Source organism: Plecotus auritus (assembly GCF_963455305.1).
Source record: "Plecotus auritus genome assembly, chromosome: 2".
Classification (NCBI taxonomy): domain Eukaryota; kingdom Metazoa; phylum Chordata; class Mammalia; order Chiroptera; family Vespertilionidae; genus Plecotus; species Plecotus auritus.
In genome coordinates, this window is record NC_137771.1 from 14,522,198 (window position 1) to 14,546,073 (window position 23,876).

At 41.2% G+C, this 23,876-nt stretch overlaps 2 protein-coding genes across 4 annotated transcripts in view; both read right to left on the reverse strand.

Moving 5' to 3' along the window:
• HNRNPR (heterogeneous nuclear ribonucleoprotein R) overlaps nucleotides 1–6,648 on the reverse strand; it is a 37,835-nt gene extending 31,187 nt beyond the window's left edge. The window contains exons 1-3 of one of the 3 annotated variants that reach the window (XM_080655685.1): nucleotides 6,515–6,648; nucleotides 3,123–3,288; nucleotides 682–800 (exon numbers count right to left, since the gene is read on the reverse strand). In XM_080655685.1, coding sequence (XP_080511811.1) covers nucleotides 682–800; nucleotides 3,123–3,279 — 276 coding nt within the window. In that variant the 5' untranslated portion in view covers nucleotides 3,280–3,288; nucleotides 6,515–6,648. Of the gene's footprint in view, nucleotides 1–681; nucleotides 801–3,122; nucleotides 3,292–6,514 lie in introns of all 3 variants that reach the window. The other 2 variants (XM_080655686.1, XM_080655687.1) reach the window with 2 other exon arrangements.
• Nucleotides 6,649–14,322: 7,674 nt separating this feature from the next.
• Nucleotides 14,323–23,649, reverse strand: ZNF436 (zinc finger protein 436). Its single transcript, XM_080655618.1, has 3 exons — nucleotides 23,252–23,649; nucleotides 22,186–22,312; nucleotides 14,323–18,283 (listed from the first exon to the last, which is right to left on the reverse strand). Exons 1-3 carry the CDS (start codon nucleotides 23,282–23,284, stop codon nucleotides 17,031–17,033), a joined length of 1,413 nt encoding a protein of 470 aa, XP_080511744.1. The 5' UTR covers nucleotides 23,285–23,649; the 3' UTR covers nucleotides 14,323–17,030.
• Nucleotides 23,650–23,876: the final 227 nt, after the last annotated feature.

The window sequence follows — 23,876 nt, forward strand, 5'->3', positions numbered from 1 at the left end:
GGACAAAAATCGTACACCTATGGATGAGGACAGTGTGTGGGGGGGGTAAAGGCAGAGGGTAGGGTGGGAACCGGGTGGAGGGGAGCTGGGGGGGGGGTAAAGAGGAACAATTGTAATAATCTGTACAATAAAGATTTATTTAAAAAGAAAAAAAAAAGAAAAAACAGGATCAAATGATCCAAAATGTTTAAAATCTGAGCATTGTAAACAATAAAAAACTAGTAACAAGTAGCAAACTTTGATTTTAAGTTTTTAAAGTAACTTACTACAAATAAAGAAGAGGGGGGGGGGGACACTTTTTCACTTTATACTGTTTCTGAAAACTCTTTGCCATAAGCAGATTTTTCCCCCCTTAAACTAATTTTTTAAAAGAAGCATGGCTTAGTGGTTGAGTATAGACCTATGAACCAGGAGGTCATGGTTTGATTCTGGGTCAGGGGACATGGCCGGTTTGTAGGCTCCATCCCCACTGTGGAGTGTGCAGACAGCAGCTGATCAATCAAATCACTGATGTTTCTATCTCTCCCTTCCTCTCCCTTGTTCTCTGAAATCAATTTAAAAAAAAATAAAAGCAAAGGTAATCACAAACAAAAAAATACCACTACTCCACAGGAAAAAAGTAATAGTATAATAATTGCAGGTCATTAGTTATTCAAAGACATTTCTGAGTAATAGCCTTACCTGAACATGTGATAAGTCGCTTTCCTTGAACTGTTGTAGTACAGACAGAGCTCCTTCTTCATTAAATTCCCTGAGAGCATCAATTGCTCTTTCATCAAGATCCACATAAGCTACCAATCCTACAAATTAAATTGAAAGGGGGTAACATTATTGCAACAAAAGGGAAACTCTAAACTGTACTATCAATGTTTAATCAAGAACAGTTACATTTAATACTATCACTAACACACTACATTTTTCATTTAACTATATGCATATGGGCAGCTATAGAAATACTATGTAGAAAGGTCAAGAGTTAAAATATGAAAATAAAAGGTAAAATGTCAGTAACTACAAACATGAATTTTAATCATGTTATGTCTGAAATTATCCTTAGCTTTTCATATGGGGGTGTAAATATATCCCATAAAAAACGTAAAAATCTTAACCCCATTTCCCACTGCTCAGAGGTTTAAGTCTTGGAAGTTAAATCTGATGTACTCCCGTTCTACAGATTACGCATTAATATAACAAATTCTGTTTTATGTTAAGAGTGGTAACAACATACTGTATTTCCCAAGGCTCAATCTTCAACTTATATGGACTGTTGTAATTGTTGCTAACCACACAAGAGGTGGGGGTTGCGGGGGGAAGGGGTAAGAAAGAACCACTTTTACTAAATAATTTATTGCGCTCTCCAAAAAGTATCAAAGGCTTTTCCTCCTCAGCACCAAAGATAACATGAAACACATTTGTTTATCAAAGCATCTACTTTGCTGCAGTCAGAATGTGGAAAGGCATAATTTTAAACTCTTCTACAAATGCAAGTGCAGCTTGATCAGTCAAATCTGAAAGTCATATTTTAAGGCATTTTTTTTCTTCTCAAGTGTCAAGCTGAGATTTAAAAGATGCTGTGGCATTCACAACACTGTCAACAATGACAATTTTTTTTTTCAAATGGCATTAAGGACTTTACTATGGACTTACAAGTAAACTATACAGAAAATATACACTGCATTCTGTATATGTAGTATATTTAACTGCACACAGAACATCCACTAAGTTTCAAATATAATCACTTAAGTCTGTTAAGTGTTATATTTCCTCTCCATATATGTATAAGGAATATATTTCAGAATTGATCCTATGTAAAATGGAAATATTTGGCAGATTAAAACCCTAAGTCCATATGAACTAACATCAGAAGTGACTCCATTTGGAAAAACCAAAAAGAACTTTATTCCACACAGCAAATATATTTTAAATAAATGTAATGCCACTTGCAAAGGTACCTTTAAAAAAATGTTGCAAGGATTTATTTCAAAAGCTCAAAATGAGCAACTCTAAATAATTGGAGTTTCCTTACTTGAATATTCCATTATCACCACCCAGAGCCACACTTCAGGACACCCAGCAATCCATTCTATCAATCCAACCCTACACTTAAAACAATCAGCCATTTATCAATAACAAAACACTCTGCAAGAGAGCATCTCTAAGCAGACCACTGCCAATACTCTATGGCAGAACGTCACAGAAAGTTCCTGAGGACTGATTTTCAAATGGGACTCAGGAGTAATTTTTAGATGTCATTATAATGTCTGAAATTATCCTTAACTTTTCATATTTAAAATAAATTTTAAGGACAAAAAACAAACAAACCCAATACATGTTACTCTGGTACTTAAGACACATTTGTGAGACAATTCAATTCTCTCTCCCAAAATCTGGATAGGCACACAAAACACTGAGGAAGGAAGTTTCCATCCATGGCCCCAAAGGGGGAAGATACGTTTATTTTGAACAACACTAAGAGTAAAAATTTCTCTCCCTCTTTAGAGCTTCAAACCACTTACAACCAACCATATTAAGATGTTCAAATTTGCTTAAGTACTTAACCATAGGACTTCTAGATTTAAAAAAGCAGCTATTACAAACCAAACACTTCCATATTACTGAGAGATGTGTGTTTCTATTTAATAGAAACTAGACAAGCACAAACTCTCAAGGAATCTGACATATATTATCATTTCAGACAATACAGTCTAACAAATCCTCGTATTATGCCACCTAATCAGACCTAAGCTGATTTAACAATCACTTTAAGAAGCTAAAAGTAGAAAAGTAAAAGCAAAATGATGACTGATTTAAATTAAGGGAAAAAAGTAAAAATTTGATATGCTGAAACATACATTTTAATTGGTGGTAAATCTAAGACAAATTGATGCACTGTTCTGAAACAACTAAGACTGCATATTCAACACTAAGAAGGCTTCAAAATAATGAGATAAGAATATCAAAGTCAAACCCAATATGCCCTCAATGAAGGGAAGGTAACAAACATTCAGCTCTACATAGATCAGAAACAATAAGTATTATTAAACCTTAACAAAATCTATAAAATTCAAAGTGGTTTGCCCTCACTTTCATAACCAGTCAGAAACAAGAAATGCATATTATACCTGTCTGAAATATTTCATCAAGTCTTTCTGCCACCTTCTGTGGGAGGCCTGCCTCTATCAGTGTCTTGTAGTGTTCTGTGTGAGTTACACTGGAAGTATCCATTGGTTCTTCCTCTTCTTTTAACTGTACCGCATTACCATTCACCTGATTAGCCATTTTATTATGCTGCTGGAAAAAATTCAGGAGCTATATTACATTAAGCCAAAAATAACTAGTTTGTAGGACAATGCATGATTTATCTAAACTAATTTGTATACATGCTGCTAATAACCTCTATCAAAATAATATTTTATGCCTTTTGTGATGTATCTGACCTAAATTTGCAATAACAATCCTGTAAAACCATAGAAAATGTACATGGAAGCATTAGCTCTTTAAGGAACTTCATGTACACTAGGTTAAATAAAGGCTTAAATTTACTTAGGTAGAATCGCTGATTAACAAAAGCAGCTGTTGTGTCCTGACGAGTATATCAACAAATCACCGGAAAATCCTAAAAAGCCCCTCAGCACTCAATTCTTATACCGTTTTTTAAAGTTTGGTTTAAAAACATAATGAACACCCACACACCACTTTAGCAAGGTTTAAGAACATTCAAATTTTCCTAGCTCTACTTCAAATCCAAGATAAGTGTAAAATAAATGCCCTGATATCTCTGATTCAACACACTGGTGGTTTGGTTTCTCCGCCTCACATAAAACAAAACAAAAAACACACAACTTGACATTATTTTTTCTTCTAAAATTAATTTGCTATTCCCATTCACAGATTTAAAAGAAAAAATGACCAAGTTTAAAAGCTAACAGATTGTTTAAGTCCACATAAAATAAAAAGTGAGCTATAATTGAGGTTGCTTCATATTAAAAAAAATCATGAGTACATATTAAATTTTTCACATCAGTAAAATAAAGCTGCAAAAACATAATAAAGAATGGATAACTAATTTCTTCCAAATAATTTCAACAAACATTACTTCTCTAGGAAGGTCAGCTGTCTCAGATTAACCTACCCAAATCATTTTGCATATTCAACCTGTATGTAATGTTCAAATGAACCAACTCCCTAAAGAGAGAGATTAAATCATAAAACCATACAAAAAGCCAGTCTCTGCACTGCCTCAAGACTAAGTTTGTCTGTGGTGAAATTACAATGAGATGAAGATAATAAGCATCAGGATATAGACATTGCAACAAATACTGAAATAAAGGGCATTAAGGTGGATCTCAAGAAAAAACCTACTTTTACTGATGAAAACTCAAGATACCTAGTCATCTATAAAGAAAATACAAGCTTCCTAAAAGCACTAAAACTCCTAAGATAACCACACTTCCAGATTGCTTATCAAAGACTATGCAAATGCACCAGGTGCAGTTTTCTGACTTAAAACAACTTTTTCAATTCAAAGTCCACTAATATTTAGTTGAAGTTAAAGAAAAAGGGAGGAAGATTGAGAGGAAGGAGGTAATAGAGAGTAGGAAGAGAGGAAAATGCTGAAAGGGTTACTCTGAAATGAAATAATATCATGACTTATGATTACAAATCATTATTAAGACTTGAGAGCCCACTAATGTTTATACAGGCACAGACTTTGTGGTTAAACTCTGGGTTGATAAATGTTTCTCAAGGCAAGCCTCAAAGTCTGATGAACTGGCACACTTTTTTAAATGTTTCTGTTAACACTCAAAACTGGCACACTTTTGACCACACAAAATGACTTAAAAGTGTAAGATGAATACGTTTACTGATTAATAACAACCTATTTCCATAAAGATGCATCCTAAAGTCCAAAGTCTCTTTGTGAATATATAGTTCTATTTTCCCATGCTCCCCGACCCCCAAATACGACCATAATAAGATCATCACAACTCAAACGTTCTCATCAGTATCACAAGACCCTTACAGTATTGCATCTGGAAATACTATTAGTCACAGAAAGCAAGCAAATTTTTAACAGAAAAGTTCAATGAACATCTGCTAAGGTGGTATGTTTTTTAAAGTATATGTAAAGCAAAAAGACAAGTTGCATTTTAAGGACAAGACAGAATTATTTATGACTACTATTTTATTGCAAAGGCTCACTGCAAGTTGATCCAGAAATGGTTGAAATTTTCAACAACAAAAATAAGTGTAAACTTCAACCAAAAAATGTAAAGTAAGTAGATTCTGGAAAATAAAACCTTTCAGATCACAGAAAAACCTTTCTCTTCAAACCAAATACCATGTGCTCATTAAAAAAAAAAAAAAAAAAAAAGACTTTTTAGGTCACACGAGACCACACCTAAAACTCTTATGTCAATTCAACACAAATGCCACACAGCCAAATTCTGATGCAGCAAATATACTAATGTAACTGTAGTCATTTGATCTGAGCATTTTTGCAAAAAGCAAAAATTTCATTAAGATTTAAAAGGGCTGCTGGGATATTTGGGAAGTCAGCACTAGCCCCTCCCTGACTTTTTCTAAACATCTCTGCAAATTCTTCACATTAAGAGACGGGTTGTAGAAGAACCAACAAAATGAAAACTAACGGTTATCTCATGGTTTAAGTGTGTCAACCCCTTATCCTACGACTGACTCATGAGACATAAATTCAGCCTCTTGAATACGGCAAAATCTCCAACAGCGTGAAAGGACTGGACCTTTCAAGAACCCAGAGGCTGTAAGTTTTAATGTTGGCAATATGCTTACTGCGGTTTAAGAAAGAGAATCCCCTTTCCAATTTAGTGCGCCTAAAACATTCTTAGAATTATATACTTCAGGCGCCGCTTGAAGCCTAAGGTTCACGGCCCCTAGTAGTCATTTTTTCCTTCAAATCTCGACTCGCAGCATGCAGAATGGGGAGGGGAGAGAGGTTTCCTACACACATCGGCCTTCGGCGTCTGCTCCCACAAAAGTTTTTCCTCGGCTCAAAATACCCGGGGTTTGCATCCTGCCCTCTGTCCACCCCACCCCTTCACGCCCGTCCGGGCCATCAACACATCCCACTCGTGGCGAGGGCGGCTGATTAGGGAGCGAGGCGGCTCCGGCAGGGAGAAGCGACGAGGCTGCGGGCGCCTTAGGCCGCCAGCCAGCCAGCCCGGCCGCGTGGAGCGGCGGGCGGAGGCGGGAAAAACACTGCCGACCGCGACAAGCCGCGGGAGGGCGCCCGGCGGGCCTGACCGCGGGCCGGAGGTTGGAGGGGCCGAGGGAGAATGAGCGAAGGCGAGGACGCGCCTCGCGGGGCTAGGCCCTCAGCTGTGCGGCCGGACGAAACAGAAGCCGCCCCCAACCCATCCCCACCCCCACCCCGGGACCTCGGTGCGAAAACGAAACTGGGGACCGGGTGCCGAGTCCGGGTCGGGTCGAATCGGGGCTCCCGGCCCCTCCCCCCACGGGCCTGGGCGAGACTCACCCGGGAAGAGCAGGGGCCGGCGGCCAGGCCCGTGAGAATCAGCGCGAGGCGCTTTGAAAACGACAAGAAATGGCGCGCGCGCCACCCCCTCCCCCCGTCATGGACAGAGATGCGATCCCGGCAGCACGCGGGGTTTCCCGGAACTGCTTCCAGGGACTCCGAGTTGCCGGGCAATCACCTCGCTCAATGGCCTGAGAAGCAGCTCCTGCGACCAATGGGAGCAAGAAGAGGAGTACCTCGCTGAACGGCTCAGGAGCCAATCGATAAAGCCCTCGGCTGAGCCAATGAGGTAACTCAGCGCCGCCGGCCGTGGCGCCTCCGGGGCGGGGGCAGAAACACAAAGGGGTCTGTGGTGAAGCCCGGGGTAGAGCCGTATCTGCGGGGCACCAGGCCCTGAGGGCCAAGGCTCCTCCCTGCTAGCCAGCCGCTGACTGGAGGTCAAAAACCTAGGCCTCGCGCCTCGTGGCCGTCTCCGGAACCCCGCCTCCTCCGTCCCCGCCGGCCCGCTCCGTCGCGGCCCTCCCGCCCCTTCGCCGGGGCTGCAGCGTCCCGAATCCCCGCTAGCGGCGCCGCCACCGCCGCTGCTCGCACCAGACACGCCCACCGCCACGCGGTCGGGCCTCCCTTTAGGTCATCTTTTGGACTCTGGTGGACCACGATTGCGGGATGATTTTGGCTGGTCGTTTGGGGAATTTAGTGTAGAAAATCGTGCCGTGGAACGATCGGAACACCGCCCCTCCGTCGCGCTGGCTCCCTTCCACACATCGTTGGGAGCAGCTCAGAATGTGAGAGAAATCAAGTGGGCAACACTCAAAAGCAGCGCTACACGCAAATGATAGAGCAGGGACTTTTTTCCCACAGGGTTTGGAGTCAATTAGGACAACCAGAATTTATTTATAAAGTAGGACAGATATATGCATCCATGAAGGCTTTTCCTTGCTGGGAAAAGGGCTAATTCCCAAAGGAGACTAATCCCCGTTATCTCTAACCCTGTTTCTCACCTTCCACCCCTCCTAGCTTGGTTCCCTAGCTTCGCCTTGTCCAAGCTCACTTAGGTAGAGCCAGCCCTTCCTTCCCTATCCTGAACCCAACCTCCAATGACCCACCCTTCTTAGGAAGTGGAGAAGGGTAAGCAGTGGTCTGCAGCACTTCCAGATACTCTTGTACCATTTAAATGTCTCAGACCCGCCCTAGCTAGTTTGGCTCAGTGGATAGCGCGTAGGCCTGCTGACTGTTGACTGCAGGGTCCTGGGTTCGATTCTGGTCAAGGACACATGCATGGGTTTGTGGACTTGATCCCCAGTAGGGGGGCGTGCAGGAGGCAGACGATCCATAATTCTCATCATTGATGTTTCTCTCTCCCCCCTCTCCCTCCCTCTTTGAAATCAATAAAAATATATTTTAAATAAATAATTTCTCAGACCCTACCAACCAAAAATTATTGAAAATCTACTATGTGCCCAGTACCAAGCTGTCTCAGTGAATCCAGGTTTTGCATTGTAAAATGTGAAACGTAGACAAATGCTGGGATCTTTAAGAAAAATGATATAAAATAATGAATACAAATTTAGAAAGAGTCTAGGAAGGACATGGTAAAAGGAAAAGACCTTGAAGCTTAAAATGTATTAGCCTCTAGCTCAAGGATTCTTAACCTATTTTGTGCCATTAGACCAGTCTGGTAAAGGCTATGGATCTCGTCCAGCCAGTGTGGCTCACTGGTTGAATAACAATCTATGAACCAGGAGGTTGTGGTTTGATTCCTGGACAGGACATATGCCTGGGTTGCGGGTTCGATCCCCAGTGCGGGGCATGCAGCAGATTGATGATTCTCCCTCATCATTGCTGTTTCTACCTCTCTCTCCCTCTCATCCTCTGTGAAATCAATAAGAAATATATATTTTTTAAAAAGCTATGGCCCTAGCCAGTTTTGCTCAATGGGTAAAGCGTTGGCCTGCAGACTGAAGGGTTCTGGCTTCGATTCCTGGTCAGGGCACATGCCCAGGTTGTGGGCTTGATCCCAGTGGGAGGTGTGCAGGAGGCAGCTGATCAATGGTTCTCTCATCATTGATGTTTCTATCTCTCCCTCTCCCTTCCTCTCTGAAATCAATAAAAATATTTTTTAAAAACTTGTGGTATATTAATGTTTTTCTTTATTAACACATGAAATGTCAAGATCTTAAAAACCGGTTTGGCTCAGTGGATAGAGCGTCAGCCTGCGGACTGAAAGGTCCCAGGTTCGATTCTGGTCAAGGGCACGTAACTTGGTTGTGGGCACATCCCCAGTAGGAGGTGTGCAGGAGGCAGCTGATCGATGTTTCTCTCTCATCGATGTTTCTAACTCTCTATCCCTCTCCCTTCCTCTCTGTAAAAAATCAATAAAATATATTTTTTAAAAAAATGTCAAGATCTTGCAGTGGGTCAAGTAACTACTGAAATTTTAAAGCAACTAGAAGATAGTTCAATAAGTCCATAATAATTAAAACGTGATATGAAAATACCTGGGGTTTCACCTGGCTGGTTTCTCAGTGGTTAGAGCATCTGCTCAAGGACTGAAGAGTCTCATGTTCAATTCTGCTGAATGGCACATACCTCAGTTGCAGGCTCGATCCCCAGACCCATGAGGCAACCAATCGATGTGTCTATCTCACATTGATGTTTCTTTCTTGCTGTCTCTCCCCCTCCCTTCCACCCTTTCTAAAGTCAATGAAAAAAAAAAAAAATCGTCTGGTGAGGATTAACAACAACAAAAAAAAAAAAAAAGAAAGAAAAGAAAATGTCTGGGATTTCTATTGACAGTGAAAGGTTCTGCTAATTGTGGTTTGTTGCCTGCATTCACAATGGAGGAAAATGCTGATTTTCAGTTGGATGTTAGTGAAAATAAAGATGTTATTTTTTCCCATCTCAGTCAAAAGACTGTTGAATTTCACTCAAAGACACTTTTAAGGCTACAGTGGCCACAAGATAAGAACCCCTTGGTAATCAAAGCAATTCTATCATCCAACAGTTTCTGGTGTAATATTTTGAGTATGTAGCCATACAGTCCTTATAAGTATACTCCACCATTTTGACCATATATCTTGATATCTTTATTTGGAAAATATGGTCATCTGAGCTTTGCATTTCCAAAAAAAATTTGTGTGTGTGTGTATTCGTGAATTCAATAGTCCACACATATTTTTCACATGCCCTCTACATACAAATCACTGTGTTAAACATAGTAACTATAAAGTGAATAAAACATAATCTCTGCCCTCAAAGAGCTTACATTTGAGCAGACAAGGCAGGCAAAGTATACAAATAAATATAATAAATATGAGCCCTAGCCAGTTTGGCTCCGTGGATAGAGCATCAGCCTGTGGACTGACAGGTCCTAGGTTCAATTCCGGTCAAGGGCACATGCCCGGGTTGCAGGCTCAATCCCCAGTAAGGGCGTGTGCAGGAGGCAGCCAATCAATGATTCTCTCTTATCATTGATGTTTCTCTCTCTCCCTCTTCTTTCCTCTCTGAAATCAATAAAAATACATTTTAAAATATGTGTATATAATAAAAATTAGTTGTTAACAAGAGCCCCAGGTATATCCCTAATCTTTTGAGATTAGATGATAAATCAGTGCACCAGGCCATTCCACAACCCTTCCTTCCCTGTTACACACCAAATTTGTGGTCTAAGTTGGTATGTCAATGAACATGTTTTTGCTTCTTAAAACAATGACAGGGCACCAGAATATTCAAATTGAAGCTTTGACTTACAACCTGAAGTTAACATAGGATGTTTTAAATGATCAAACCGTCTTACTGGATCCTTAGATTAATCTTCATCATGCTTGTTTGTTTCATAACATTTAGCATATTCCTCAGACTCCAAACATGATTACATCTATTCAGCCTCTCCAAAATGCCTTCACTTGCCACTCACAAGAATTAGCCACCCAGGCATAGTTCAAAGGCACAGACAGGAAAAAGGAAAATAAAGAAACAATGTAGAAAGGAAGAACCCACAAGAAGAAATGGAAAATGGAGAAACACCATGTGTAGATTGTTAGTGGAAAGTGCATTAAAAATCAACTCTTGCTGACATTTAGGAGCCAAGAGTCCTCTACTCAACTTTACTTGAAAACCTCAGTTCTGCCTTGAATTCATTGTCAAATAGAACTATATATTTTCTTCATCAAACTTTAATGAATTGTATTATTTTAAGGCACTTTCCAAAATGGTGGTGCTCCCATCGAAGTTGAGCAGAACTGAAGGCTGTTTTTCATTTTTAAAAAGATGCCATATGGCTGGCTTGCAAGAGCTTGTAGTCAACCTACCCTAAGAGCTTATTGAATGACTGCTTTATTGTAATTTTGGGGGGCATTTTTAAAAAGATTATCCTTGGGCTAGCATATTAAATTCCCTTCTAATTCTCAAATTCATCAAAGCTGTTTTAATGGGAAGAAAGTATATTTTCATCTTAGTGGCACAACATTTTAAACAATAATCAGTACCATTTATTGTGCTTCTACTCTATCAATTGTATTACATATACTATTTTTTTTAATATATTTTATTGGTATTTTACAGAGAGGAAAGGAGAGGGATAGAAAGCTAGAAACATCGATGAGAGAGAAACATCTATCTGCTGCCTCCTGCACACCTCCCACTGGGGATGTGCCCGCAACCAAGGTACATGCCCTTGACCAGAATCGAACCTGGGACCCTTCAGTCCGCAGGCTGACGCTCTATCCACTGAGCCAAACCGGTTTCGGCTGTATTACATATACTATTGCTGATCCTTACATGAACCTTAAAGATTAATACTATTATGCCATTTTATTGAGAAAACAGGGCTCAGAGAGGTTAAAACATTTGCTCAAAACCACATAGCTGAACTAAGACTCAAATTCAGTCCTGTGTGACTTCAAAGCTACTTCACTAAGCTATTTTTCAACTTAAAGCTCAGCATTGGCAGATTCTTCATTTGTAAAGGTACATATTTTTACTAGTCTAATAATCAGTTGTCTGATTAATAAGTTGGAAAATACTATTTAGGGACCAAAGCAAACTGTGCTATAAGGTAACGAGAATAGGCATGACTGGGTAGCTTGCAGGGGTCCTCAAACTGCGGCCCGCCAAGGACATTTATCCGGCCCGCCGCCGCTGCCTGTCCTGCTTAGCAGCCGACTCGTCCCAGGCCCGCAGTGCGCATAGGAATTTGTTCATAGTTTTTTTTTTTAAACTATAGTCCAGCCCTCCAACGGTCTGAGGGACAGTGAACTGGCCCCCTGTTTAAAAAGTTTGAGGACCCCTGGTTAGAGTGTTGTCCTGATATATCCCCAGTCAGGGCACATACAAGAATCAACCAGTGAATGCATAAATAAGTAGAACAACAAATCAATCAATCTCTCTCTCAAAAAAAAAACACACCAAAAAAAAAAAAAAACACACATGAGAACATTTCCTCATATGGTTTGCAAATTAGTTTCTCAATGCAATTTGAGCTTATCCTGAGATATGACAGTATTTACAAACAAAATTGTGGCCTCACAAGATCTCAGCATTGGGGAGCAACAATCCTTCGGGTAGGTTTGTTAGAAAAGGTCTTGTCCTGGCTGTCATGCCCAAGTGGTTAGAGCATCGGTCCTCATACAGAAGGGTCTCGGGTTCGATTCCTAGTCAAGAGCACATACCTGGGTTGCAGGTTTGAACTCCAGCCCTGTTCAGGGCGCATTCTAGAAGCAACCAATTGATGTGTCTGTTTCACATCGATGTTTCCCTCCCTCTTTTTCCTCTCTCCTTCCCTCCCTCCCTTCCACTGTCCCTAAAAATCAATGGAAAAAAATATCCTCAGATGAGGATTAACAAAAAAGAAAAGGTTTCATACAGGTTTACCTATATGAACTTCATACTACTACTAAACACTTGTTAAGAATTTACCATGTTATCTTACTTAATGCTCACAACAATATATGAATATGAGGCAAAGTATCAAAAGGTATCACCTCCCTTTCACAAATGAAGAAACTAAGGCTCAAGTCAGAGCTGAGACCCAAACTCTAGTAACTCCTAGAACAAGTTAGGTATGAGATCTGAAAGAGGAGGAGGAGTTGGCCAGAAAGAAAGAGATGCTGCTTGGATAGTGTTGCAAGTACAGGGAAAGTACAGAGAACAGAAGCTGAGGAGAGCAGCAGAGGCCAGATCATAGATGGCCTCCTCCTAAGTCACACTGCTGGAATTTCACTGTGTGCTGCTGGTGATGGAAAGCGTGAGGTTTTATATAGAACAGTGGCAAGAAGGGATTTGCCCTTCGGAAAGCTCATACTAGCTGCGGCAAGGGAGAGTAGACTGAAGAGGGTTGAAAACAGAAGACTCATCATGGGGTTATGTAAGGAAGATGTGGCCTGGTAGTGGTCTGAATAATTGCAGTTAATATTTTGAGCCCTGTCATTTCATTTTAAACTTTGCAACTCTATGAGGTAGATATAATTACCCCCCATTTAATGGATGGGAAACCCAAGGAACAGAAAAGCTAAATAATTTGTCCAAGGTCACATGGTAAGTGGTGGCAGTAGAGCAAGGTAGGAACGTTGGAGAAATATTTAAGAGGTGGTATGGTCATGTCTAGGTGACTATTCAACTCGTATTATTGATTTTGGGAGGATGGCTAAAGGAGCAGGAATTATCAAGTATGTTATGCAAGTTTCTAGCTTGGATAACTAGGTAATGAATGAATCAGTTAGGAAATACAGAAGCAAGTGGTGGTAGTGAAAGAAAGTGGTAGGTTCAGTTTGAGGTTTGATTTTCACATCCCTGGGTAGTTTCCAAGTGGCGATATCTACAATGCAGCTAGCTGCAGAGGCTGGTGTGAACCTCAAAGACAGACTTTGATGTCATCAGCCTCAACCTCTCCCAGAAACAAAAACAAAACCACCTTTGGAAAAGCTGAAAACTATACAAACTTTGAACATGAAGCATTTAGAAAAGTTTACTCCAATGGTTTTAACTACAAAACAGTATTAGATCACCACAGGGTAGTTTCCTATTAATTTTACTTCTCAGTTATTTTTTACTAATGGCCCTTTATCTTGAAGTCTACAGAGAAGCAGGGCCCAAATTGTCTACACCACAGTCTTTTTCTCCCAGGGCAGAGGAACTCTTCTTTGTACAACACTAACTTTTGAAGCACTAGGGAACCATTTAACAAATGATCATTTCAGTGCACTCAGTGGGGTCCTAATCTGGAAGCATAGCCCTAACCAATCGCTAGCCTCCTAGAGAACAAAGAGGAAATCTGCATTGTTATAATAATAGGGAAATACTAACACATCAAAGAGCCTTAGAGGGAAGGCTCCAGGTGAATTTCTCCTGGCGAAATGGCATTTTCCTTCCCAGAAATTAAAAATGCAGAACTCGTAGATGGAGAAATAGTTTTTAAAAAATGCTTTGATAAAATTTCTTTTCCAAGTCTTGGCTATGAGATTATTTCAGTTTTTCTTCCATGTTTGTATCTTTGCCCAATTTAAAGCACTTCCACTCCTTACCTCTGCCTAGACTGGCCCTTCATTTAAAAAAAGGTTTCATAAGAGAAAATTACTGGTAAGTCATTTGAAAATTGTGGCCACACCCTGGCAACACATAATCACTGCCTTAGGCAGATGGTGCAACTGTGTCATGAATAGAGAGCCTTTGACTGTTTCTAAGAGGTATCTGTTCTGGAATCCCAGTACAGGTTCCAAAGAAATTGTTTAATAGATACCCAAAAATATCTCCTTAAAGCAACAAGGCCTCCTTTCATTTTTCCTTTTGGATGTGTCTTTTTTTTTTCTTTTCTCTTCTCCAACAAAGCTAATGAGTCACTCATTCATACCAAATATGTCCATGTTGCCTTGCCACCAACCTAATCTTCATAGGAAATTGTTCAAGTTTTTGCATCTTCCCAAAATATAGCAATATCCAAAGGGTTCACCAATGCGTGAACACAATGTATTCCCAAATTACGATAAGAACATCTGTACAAAGGATTGAATGTAAAGAATGACTGCGTCCAATTTTAATGAATCTGATGAAAACCCATTTTATGAATCCGTGATGGATTACTAAAATAATTCTCAGGTTTATTTTAAAAATTATACTTTTAATTATAGAATATTGTTAGAATAATACAGATATAGACACTAGGATAACTGACCAATACCATAAGGAAAACTGTTCTACATACTTACTTGTTCATTCACTCTCCACAACCATAGAAAACAGGCACAAAGTGTTCAGGGTATGTGCAGAAGCTGCCAGAGTCTTGGGAGCAGAAGGCATGCAGAGCGTCTGATGCAGAACTTCTACACAAAGTTCAACATATGGGCAGCTATTGGTAGAAAAAGAGGAGAAAGAGCTGGTCTGGCCCTTGCCCTTTTAACTTCCCAGCTGGAGTGTACATGTTTGGCGAGATGGCTGGGGTACTTAGAAGCCAAAAGCAGCAACAGACGCAGTTTGGGGTTGGGGCAGGAGAGAAGGGAAGAAAAAGGGAGTGACATACAATTAGGTCATGAAGATGCTGTCTTCTATGGCCACTCCAAAACTGATGCCCTAGTGGCTCACAAAAACAGGAGAGCTTTGATATTCATTAAAACCATCATCAACACTGATATGGTAAAGACATGTTTGAGTTTAGTCATTAAGAACATGTAAGTCATTCAACAATTAAAATATGAATACCCACAGTCGGCTAGATTTTGTATCTAACGAAAAACATGCTTCTTGCCCGAGCTTATATTTAAATAGGAGTGGCAACAGAAAGAAAGCTCCTTGGTGGAGTGGTTTTTCATTTTGTTACTTTCGAGGTTGTGTCACTTGCAAGCGATGCAGTCCCACACAGCTGTGGGTCATAATTCACTACAGTACCCGACCCTAGAGACCATGAGCTCTTTAACACCAAGTCCCAAAGAGCTATGGCAAAAGTAGTTTTCAAATGTTACAACTTTCATAATAAAGCACAATAGAAATAACTTGAGACACGCTAAAAAAAAAAAAAAATTTCCGTAAGTCCCATATCCAGGGCATCAATTTTCTTCCACTCACACCCCCAAGTACTGGGATAAGCATCAACATTTGGGATATTTCTTAATTCTTATTTAGGCTGAGATAAGGAAAACTGACACTACTGGGCTTACATTGGGTCAACTCTTATTTTAACCATTTATATCTGTAGGCTGACAGGATGAAAATACATTCCTATAGGCTTATTAATTCCTTGTTACTAGCCCAAAGAGATGCTCAGTCTGAGAACAGGACAATCAGTTACCTCCCACAATTGTCTGATATAAACAAGTGTGTAGTTCTGTACAAAGACAGATCTTACAAGAGTGCATATCAAAGCATTAGTGTTTAAATGTTTTCATCATAAAGAATGAAAAAAAAAAAAGGACATTTCTCAATTGGAGTGTCTGTAGTTCTGTCACACAATCAACATCATCCAAGAACATGCTAATTCTGTGTGAATTCAGTTTCTGCTATTGGAAAAACCACAGGAATACACATTTTACTGTACATACACATGCTCTTATGCAAGCTAAGAGAAACACTGGGATGTGGCCCTTATCAAATCCTAGAGTTAGCAGTATAGGGAGAATTGATCTTAAAGGGTAGAGGGGAAAGTACACAGAAATGACCTGTGTTCCTTGGGAAGGGACACTGTGTTTCCTTCCCTGAAATTGTCAATTCCACTTGCTCATTACACTCCACCAACACTTATGGTCCTATCTTTCCTTGAAGACATTTTCCCTACAATGTTCCCTAGAGTGATCCCCAAAGAAAATTAAGTGGGCATCACTTCCTAAAGTCACCACCATTGAGGAGTCCTTGTCCCCAAACCTGTGTTTCATTTATCCTTGCAATCTGTATCTTCAGTTAGCTTTCACAAAGATGCAAGCTTTTAAAAAGTTAATTAGAAACAATGAGAAGGAAAAATGTTATGATCATTGCCTTCATCATGCAGAATCCAGCTCTCAGGAAGTCAGAAAGGTACAGGTGCATGAGCAACTCAAGGACAAAGCCTTTTGAGTGGTAAGAGGTGTGTGCCCAAATACTATGGTAAGTAAGTGTGGCAATTCAGGCAGTCTCTCAGCTTTCTCCAAAGCAGCTGTGATCACCCTATTACAGTCCAACATTTCCCCTAGCAGTTTTTTGAGCTAAGGCAAGGAGAAATAACTTTTAAAAATTTACTCTATTTCCAGTCCTGAGCATTTACCAGCATTTATTATCTAGACTTCAGAGTTCCAGTTACTCGTGGGGCTATTTCAATGAAGTACTTCATTAATATTGAGTGAATAAAAATCACTGTTTTGGAGAGGGAATAACATTCCCAAAGCCGTAGGTCAGAATTTCAAATGGCTTGTCTTCTTTGATGTTTTAAACTGTGGCCTACAACAAGAAAATTCGGTATGGTATAAGAAACTCAGTCTGAAAAGAGCTCTTTGATATCAAATAAAATTGTACCTTCAAATGAATTGTTTCTCAGTCATTATTACAAGACTTATAGGACTTAGTCAGTGTGAACTCTCTTATGTTTAATAAGAGCTGAGCTCCGGCTGAAACTCTTCTCGCATTCAGTACATTCGTAAGGCTTCTCTCCCGTGTGCACTCTCTGATGTGTGATGAGGTTCGAGCTCTGGGTGAAACCTTTCCCACACTGCACACATTCATAAGGCTTCTCTCCTGTGTGGGTTCTCTGGTGTTTAATTAGATCTGACCTTTCACCAAAGCTTCGCCAACACTCATTGCACTCATAGGGCTTCTCTCCAGTGTGAATTTTCTGGTGTGTGATGAGATGAGAACTCCGGCTGAAGCTTTTCCCACAAGCGTTACATTCATATGGCTTTTCCCCAGTGTGGGTTCTCTGGTGCTGAACCAAGTGTGAGATGCGGCTGAAATTCTCTCCACATTCATTACAGTGGTACGGCTTTTCTCCTGTGTGGGCTCTGCGATGGCGCACCAGGTCAGAGTTCTGACTGAAGTTCTTCCCACACTCATCACACTTGTAGGGCCTCTCTCCTGTGTGGACTCGATAGTGTTTGATGAGATCAGATCTCTCACTGAAGCCTCGCCCACATTCATTACACTCATAAGGCTTCTCACCTGTGTGGGTCCTCTGGTGTTGAGCTAGGTGAGAGCTCCGGCTGAAGCTTTTCCCACACTCATCACACTCATAGGGTTTCTCCCCACTGTGGGTCCTTTGATGTTGGATTAGATGAGATAGCCGGCAGAAACTTTTCCCACATTCGTTACATTTGTGGGGCTTTTCTCCAGTGTGGATTGTTTGATGCTGGATAAGATGAGAGCTTCTTCCAAAACTTTTCCCACACTCATTACAGTCATAGGGTCTCTCTCCAGTGTGTGTCCTTTGATGCTGAATAAGGTGTGAGCTCCGACTAAAGCCCTTTCCACATTCATAACACTTATAGGGTCTGTCTCCAGTGTGGGTTTTCTGATGTCGATTAAGGTCTGAGATCTGACTGAAGGCCTTTCCACAATGAGAACATATATGATATTGAATACCTGTGTGAATTTCTTTGTGGACAAGAAGATCTGTGACTTGTTGGAGAGGATAGCTTACCCACTCTTCTGCTGTTAAATCTCCCCATTGTCTTTCTGATCTATCCCTGCTTTCAAAGGCCTCTTCACTTTCAGGATTTTCCTCAGTATTCCCAACAGGTCTTTCAGATGCAGTCCCAAGTTCCACATCTTCACTGATCTCTTGCTTTGGATGCACCTCGTTCTCACTCCTGATCTCAAAATCTGTAATAAAGAGTAAATGATAATAATAATATTGGTAAACACACAAAGAATTACCTACAATGTGCCAGGCATTATGTTAAGTTCTTTACATGATTACCTCAACTGCCCTGAATCAGGAATTATGATTTCCATTTTATACGTGATAAACCTAAGGCTGAGAGAAATTACTTCCAAAAGGTCATACTCATTTAAAAAAAATTTTTTTAAAATAAATAAAAACTAAAAACAAAAGGTCATACTCATAGATACAGAGAACAGACTGACAGATGTCAGAGGGGAGAGGGGTTGGGGGACTAGGTGAGGAGGGGCCCTAGCCAGTTTGGGTCAGTGGATAGAGTGTCGGCCTGCAGACTGATGAGTCGCAGGTTTGATTCCGGTCAAGAGCACATGCCTGGGTTTCGGACTCAATCCCCTGTGGGGGTGTGCAGGAGGCAGCCGATCAATGATTCTCTCTCATCATTGATGTTTCTATCTCTCTCCCTCTCCCTTCCTCTCTGAAATCAATAAAAATATATTAAAAAGAAAAAGGTGAGGAGGGGATTAAGCAGTACAAACTGGTACTTGCAGAATCACCATAGAGATCCGAATTGCAGCATGGGGAATATAGTCAATAATGTCGAGATAACTGGGTAGGCGGCCAGGTGGGTTCTTGGGTCAGCGAAAGGACCACTCTGTAGAGTGCATGGTTTTCCAGCTACTGTGCTGTACATCTGAAACTGCTGTGGAATGGTATTGAATGTAAACTGTAGGTGGAAAAAAACACACAAAAGGTCATAAATGGTGGAGCCAGGATTCAAATTCAGGTCTGATAAAAGTTCATGCTCTGTATCAATACAGTTAATGGTTCTTTATAAAAATTGTATATATTCCTGGTTTCTCAAAAGAAGAAAACCAGTCCGGCCAGTGGGCTCAGTGGTTGAGCATCCACCTATGAACAAGGAGGTCACGGTTCAATTCCCAGTTAGGGCACAGGCCCAGGTTTTAGGCTCAATCCCCAGTAGGAGGCATGCAGGAGGAGCCAATCAGTGATTCTCTCTCATCATGGATGTTCCTATCTATCCCTCTCCCTTCCTCTCTGAAATCAATAAATATGTATTTTTTTTCAAAAAAGAATACCAGAAACAGAGAATATAAGAGACTCTAAATTAGAATCTCTAAGAGCCAAGAACCTAGATATTTTATATGTGAATGCATGTATGTATGTATATGTGTTTGTTCTTAACTAATCAACCTTCATCATTATATTATATAAATTTACTAAGAACCTACTGGGTTAGCATAGATAAAAATGAATTTTTATCTATTTCTATCAAATCTTAGTTGACAGAAAAAGTGACTGCCAAATGCTACTTTTTGGGGCCTTTTAATGAAAACAGGGGTGGGAAGATTGGAGAACACAAAAAAGATGCCTAGCTTAGAACATTCTTGGCATTGACTAAGCATAGTCTTCAAATGAGAATCAAAATATATAACCACTATGTACAAAAAAAACCCACTTTCTACCAGACACTGCATTTTCCAAGTTGCATTTCTTAGTACACTCTTCAGAAAGAGGTAGGTATGCTGGGAGAAAAGGGTCCCAAGGATAAATTACTTTGGTAAATGATGCATGCAACATCTTCTTAGAAATTCACATTGCCTGATAACATAATAAAGGCTCTAAAGAGTCTTGAGGTAAAGAGGCCTTGTTAACATTATTTAACCCACTTATTTGGGCAAATAATTTTTTGGGGGGGTGCTTCCATGTTTCCATCCCTAAGTGTTCCTTCGACTCAACTTTAAACATGTAGATTCCTATTTCTTTGAGATTCTCATTTCTTATTTTTGTTGCAGTAAGTGGAATATTTGGATAACAGACTGCAATAGATCTGGGTAGATAACTTAATTTCTAGTCGTTTCCTAAAGGAAGGATCCAAGAAACGTGGGATATCAGAGAAAGGCCAGTTAAAAAGAAAACATCTCACCCTGGCCAGTGTGATCAGTGGTTAGAACACTGTCCCGTGCACTGAAGGGTCCTGGCTTTGATTCCTGGTCAGGGCACATACCAAGGTTTTGAGTTCAATCCTTGGTCCTGGTGCAAACAGGAGGCAACCAATCAATTTCTCTCTCACATTGATGTTTCTCTCTTTCTTTCTCTCTCTCTCTAATCAATGAAAAAAGCATATCCTTGGGTGATTAAAAAAAATAAGAAAAAGCATATCCTTGGGTGATTAAAAAAAAAATAAGAAAATCCCTTCTATTTGCCTTTTGCTCTGGAAAAGGCTATAGGAATAAAGAATTAGTCCTCAATGAATGGCAGATGACCTAGTGAACCATACATGGTTGCTAACTTCTGTTGAGTCTAAACAGGAGACAACATGAGTCTAAAGGCTGTTCAGATCAAGAATATACTGTTTGGCCAAAACCGGTTTGGCTCAGTGGATAGAGCGTCGGCCTGCGGACTGAAGGGTCCCGGGTTCGATTCCGGTCAAGGGCATGTGCCTTGGTTGCGGGCACATCCCCAGTGGGAGGTGTGCAGGAGGCAGCTGATCGATGTTTCTCTCTCATCGATGTTTCTAGCTCTCTATCCCTCTCCCTTCCTCTCTGTAAAATATCAATAAAATATTAAAAAAAAAAAAAAAAAGAATATACTGTTTGTTCAGGTTACAACACTCAGACCAAAGGATAGCTAAGAGAAAAGACAGGTTTTGGCCAGAGTGGCTCAGTAGAACCAAAAGGTCCCCGATTGATTCCCCATCAGAACAAATGCCAGGGTTGTGGGCTCGATCCCCAGTAGGGGGCATGTGGGAGGCAGGTAGGAGAGAATCTCATTGATGTTTATAGCTCTCTATCCCTCTTCCTTCCTCTCTCTCAAAAAAAAAAAAATCAATAAAAGCATATATATTTTTTAAAAAGACAGGTTTGCAGACCATAAAAAAAAAAATTAGCTTTCCTGCCCACCCGGCATGGCCCAGTGGTTGAGCATCAACCTATGAACCAGAAGGTCATGGTTCGATTCCCAAGTCAGGGCACATGCCCAGGTTTCAGTCTCGATCCCCAGCATGGGACTTGCAGGAGGCAACGGATCAATGATTCTCTCTCATCACTGATATTTCTATCTCTCTCTCCCTTTCCCTTCCTCTCTGAAATCAATAAAAATATATTAAAGAAAGATTAGCTATCCTCAATAATATAATTTGTGATCTAATTTAGTTCAGGATTTTCCTGGAACATTTGACATACTCAAAATCTATGGTCAACTCTGAAACATCTCTAGACAAGCACCTACTCCAGATGAAGGACCTAAGGCAAAGCTAAGGCTCTGAAGCCAAAACAAACACAGAAAGGTGGCTTTTGCCCTTCGATGAATCGAGGTCAGAACCCCCTTATCTTCTGATATGCCAAGGTTGCAGGTTTGATACCTGGTCAGGGTACATACAAGAATCAGCCAATGAATGCACAAATAAATGGAACAACAAACTGATGTTCCTCTCTGTCTCTCTATTCCTTCCTCTCTCTCTCTAAAATCAATAAAAAAATAGAAAATATGACTCTGATGTTCCCACTCAAACATTTGTTTGAGGACACAAGTCAATATCCAATTAAGTGCTTTAAAAATCAAACAACTTGCCCTAGCTTGTTTGGCTCGGTGGATAGAGCATTGGCCTGCAGACTGAAGGGTCCCAGGTTCTATTCCAGTCAAGGGCACATGCCCTGGGTTGTGGTCTCAGTCCCCGGTAGGGGGGCATGCAGGAGGCAGCCGATCAATGATTCTCTCTCATCATTGATGTTCCTATCTCTCTCCCTCTCCCTTCCTCTCTGAAATCAATAAAAAAATACATATTTTTAAAAATCAAACAACTGTGTTGAAAGAGCTAGTCTCAAAAACGTGAGGTGAAGAATGGTAGAGAATCCTTACTTACCTAATGAGACAACATTTCCATAATTCTCCTGCATAACATCCCTGTAAAGGTCCCTTTGTGTAGGGTCCAGAGGTCTCCATTCTTCCCGAGTGAGGTACATGGCCATATCTTCAAATGTCACTGGTGCCTGAAATCACACAATGCTTCCTCATTATTTGACATCTCATAGATTGGTACCAGTTTTTCTCTTTGAAATTACAGACATGGCTAGAATTATTGAGGAGGCAAAGGGTATTAAATCTGATTTATAGAGTCCAAAGAAGAAATAAACAAGCTAAAAAGAGATATAGTAAAGAAGAGAGCAATTTACAAGCTAATTGCTCTGGTCCAATGGCCAGACAACCTTGCCCCACACTGAAACCTTATTCTCTAGCTGTACTTTGCTCAGAGCACATCTAGCACCTACATGGCACCATAACTTTACTCACAATGTCCCTCTTTTCCTGGAATATCTTTCTCAAACCAGAAAAATCCTATTATTCTTTTTCATTCCAGATGAGGAAAACCACTGACAAATATTTAACTGACAAAGGGTTTTAAGAAATAAAAAGAATGTAAGGAGCAAAATAAGTTATGAATGGAAGCGCTGGTCCTCCTCCTCCAGATATCCTACTATTATTTTAGGTCCTGTTCTAGTACCAACTATTCTTCAGTGCCCCCCATTCCTCTGCTTGGCTCCACTCCTCCCTCGGACCCCTCAGACAGAATTAATCACTCCCACTCCTTCCTTCTCACACCACAGCATTTTGTTCCTACAGCAAATGGAGCGCTTATCACGTTGTATCACGGTTAACCGGATGCATCTGTCTCCCTATAGATTGTGAGCAGGCGGGAGAGCCCGTTTCATCCACCTTTTGTCTCCCCGGCATTTAAAGGCATACAGCAGGTGTTCAATAAATGCTTGTTTGTGGCTAAACTGGTCTGGTACTGGGTTCCTGGAGGCACAATACCGAAGCGAGCTAATTACTATTTCCAGGGAATTTCCCACAGGGATTTGCAGAGCAAAGAAACGCCGGGACCAGCTGGATAAGCAGAGGCAGGGTCCGCGAAGCCACCCACGGCTTACCTGGGACCCAGCCATAAGCAGGGTGGCTGCCATCTCGGGCTCAAGGATTCGCCTCCCAGGAGAAAGAGCAGGAAAAGCAGCTAGCAGACAGCACTAAAGGAGGCGAAAAGCAGGGCGTGAGGCACAGAAAACAGGCCCTGCCCACTCCCCAGGGCTGGAGTTCTGGCCGCCAGGCGGCTAGGGAGGGCCCTGGACCCGGGCAGGGTCACTCTCCTCCTTGACCCTCGAGCGCGACCCGCCCTCTGTGTCTCCGCCACCAAGAGGTGGAGGCAATGCCGGAATTTAGTAGGACAGCACAGCTCCTTGGCTTGATCCCTCCCGCCGGGGCTCAAGCCGCTGCAGTCTCAGGGAGGCGGCTCTCAGCCCAGCCCACAGAACGCCTCCGCTCTTCCATCTCCAGGATGAGCCCTTTCCGGCAGCTGCCTCAGCCAATCAGCGGGCGAAGCTGGAAAAACGCTCTACCAATTACGAGCCGAACACTAGGCCCGCCTCTTGTAACAAGGCTGGACACCTCTATCACGCCTGCGCCTGCCCCTGTGGCCTGCCGGGAGTTTGAGTTCCATTCTGGCGTACAAAGGCCAGTCAGGGGCCAAAAGCCAAGGAGGAAAAAGAACAAAAGGGTGAA

Coding starts and splice junctions, on each gene's coding strand:
- ZNF436 (XM_080655618.1), bottom strand. CDS start 23,284: ATGGCAGCCACCCTGCTTATGGCTGGGTCCCAG. Junction 22,313..23,251: donor TGCTTATGGCTGGGTCCCAG/GTAAGCCGTGGG, acceptor GTGTGATTTCAG/GCACCAGTGACATTTGAAGA. Junction 18,284..22,185: donor TGGAAATGTTGTCTCATTAG/GTAAGTAAGGAT, acceptor TCTTTATTACAG/ATTTTGAGATCAGGAGTGAG.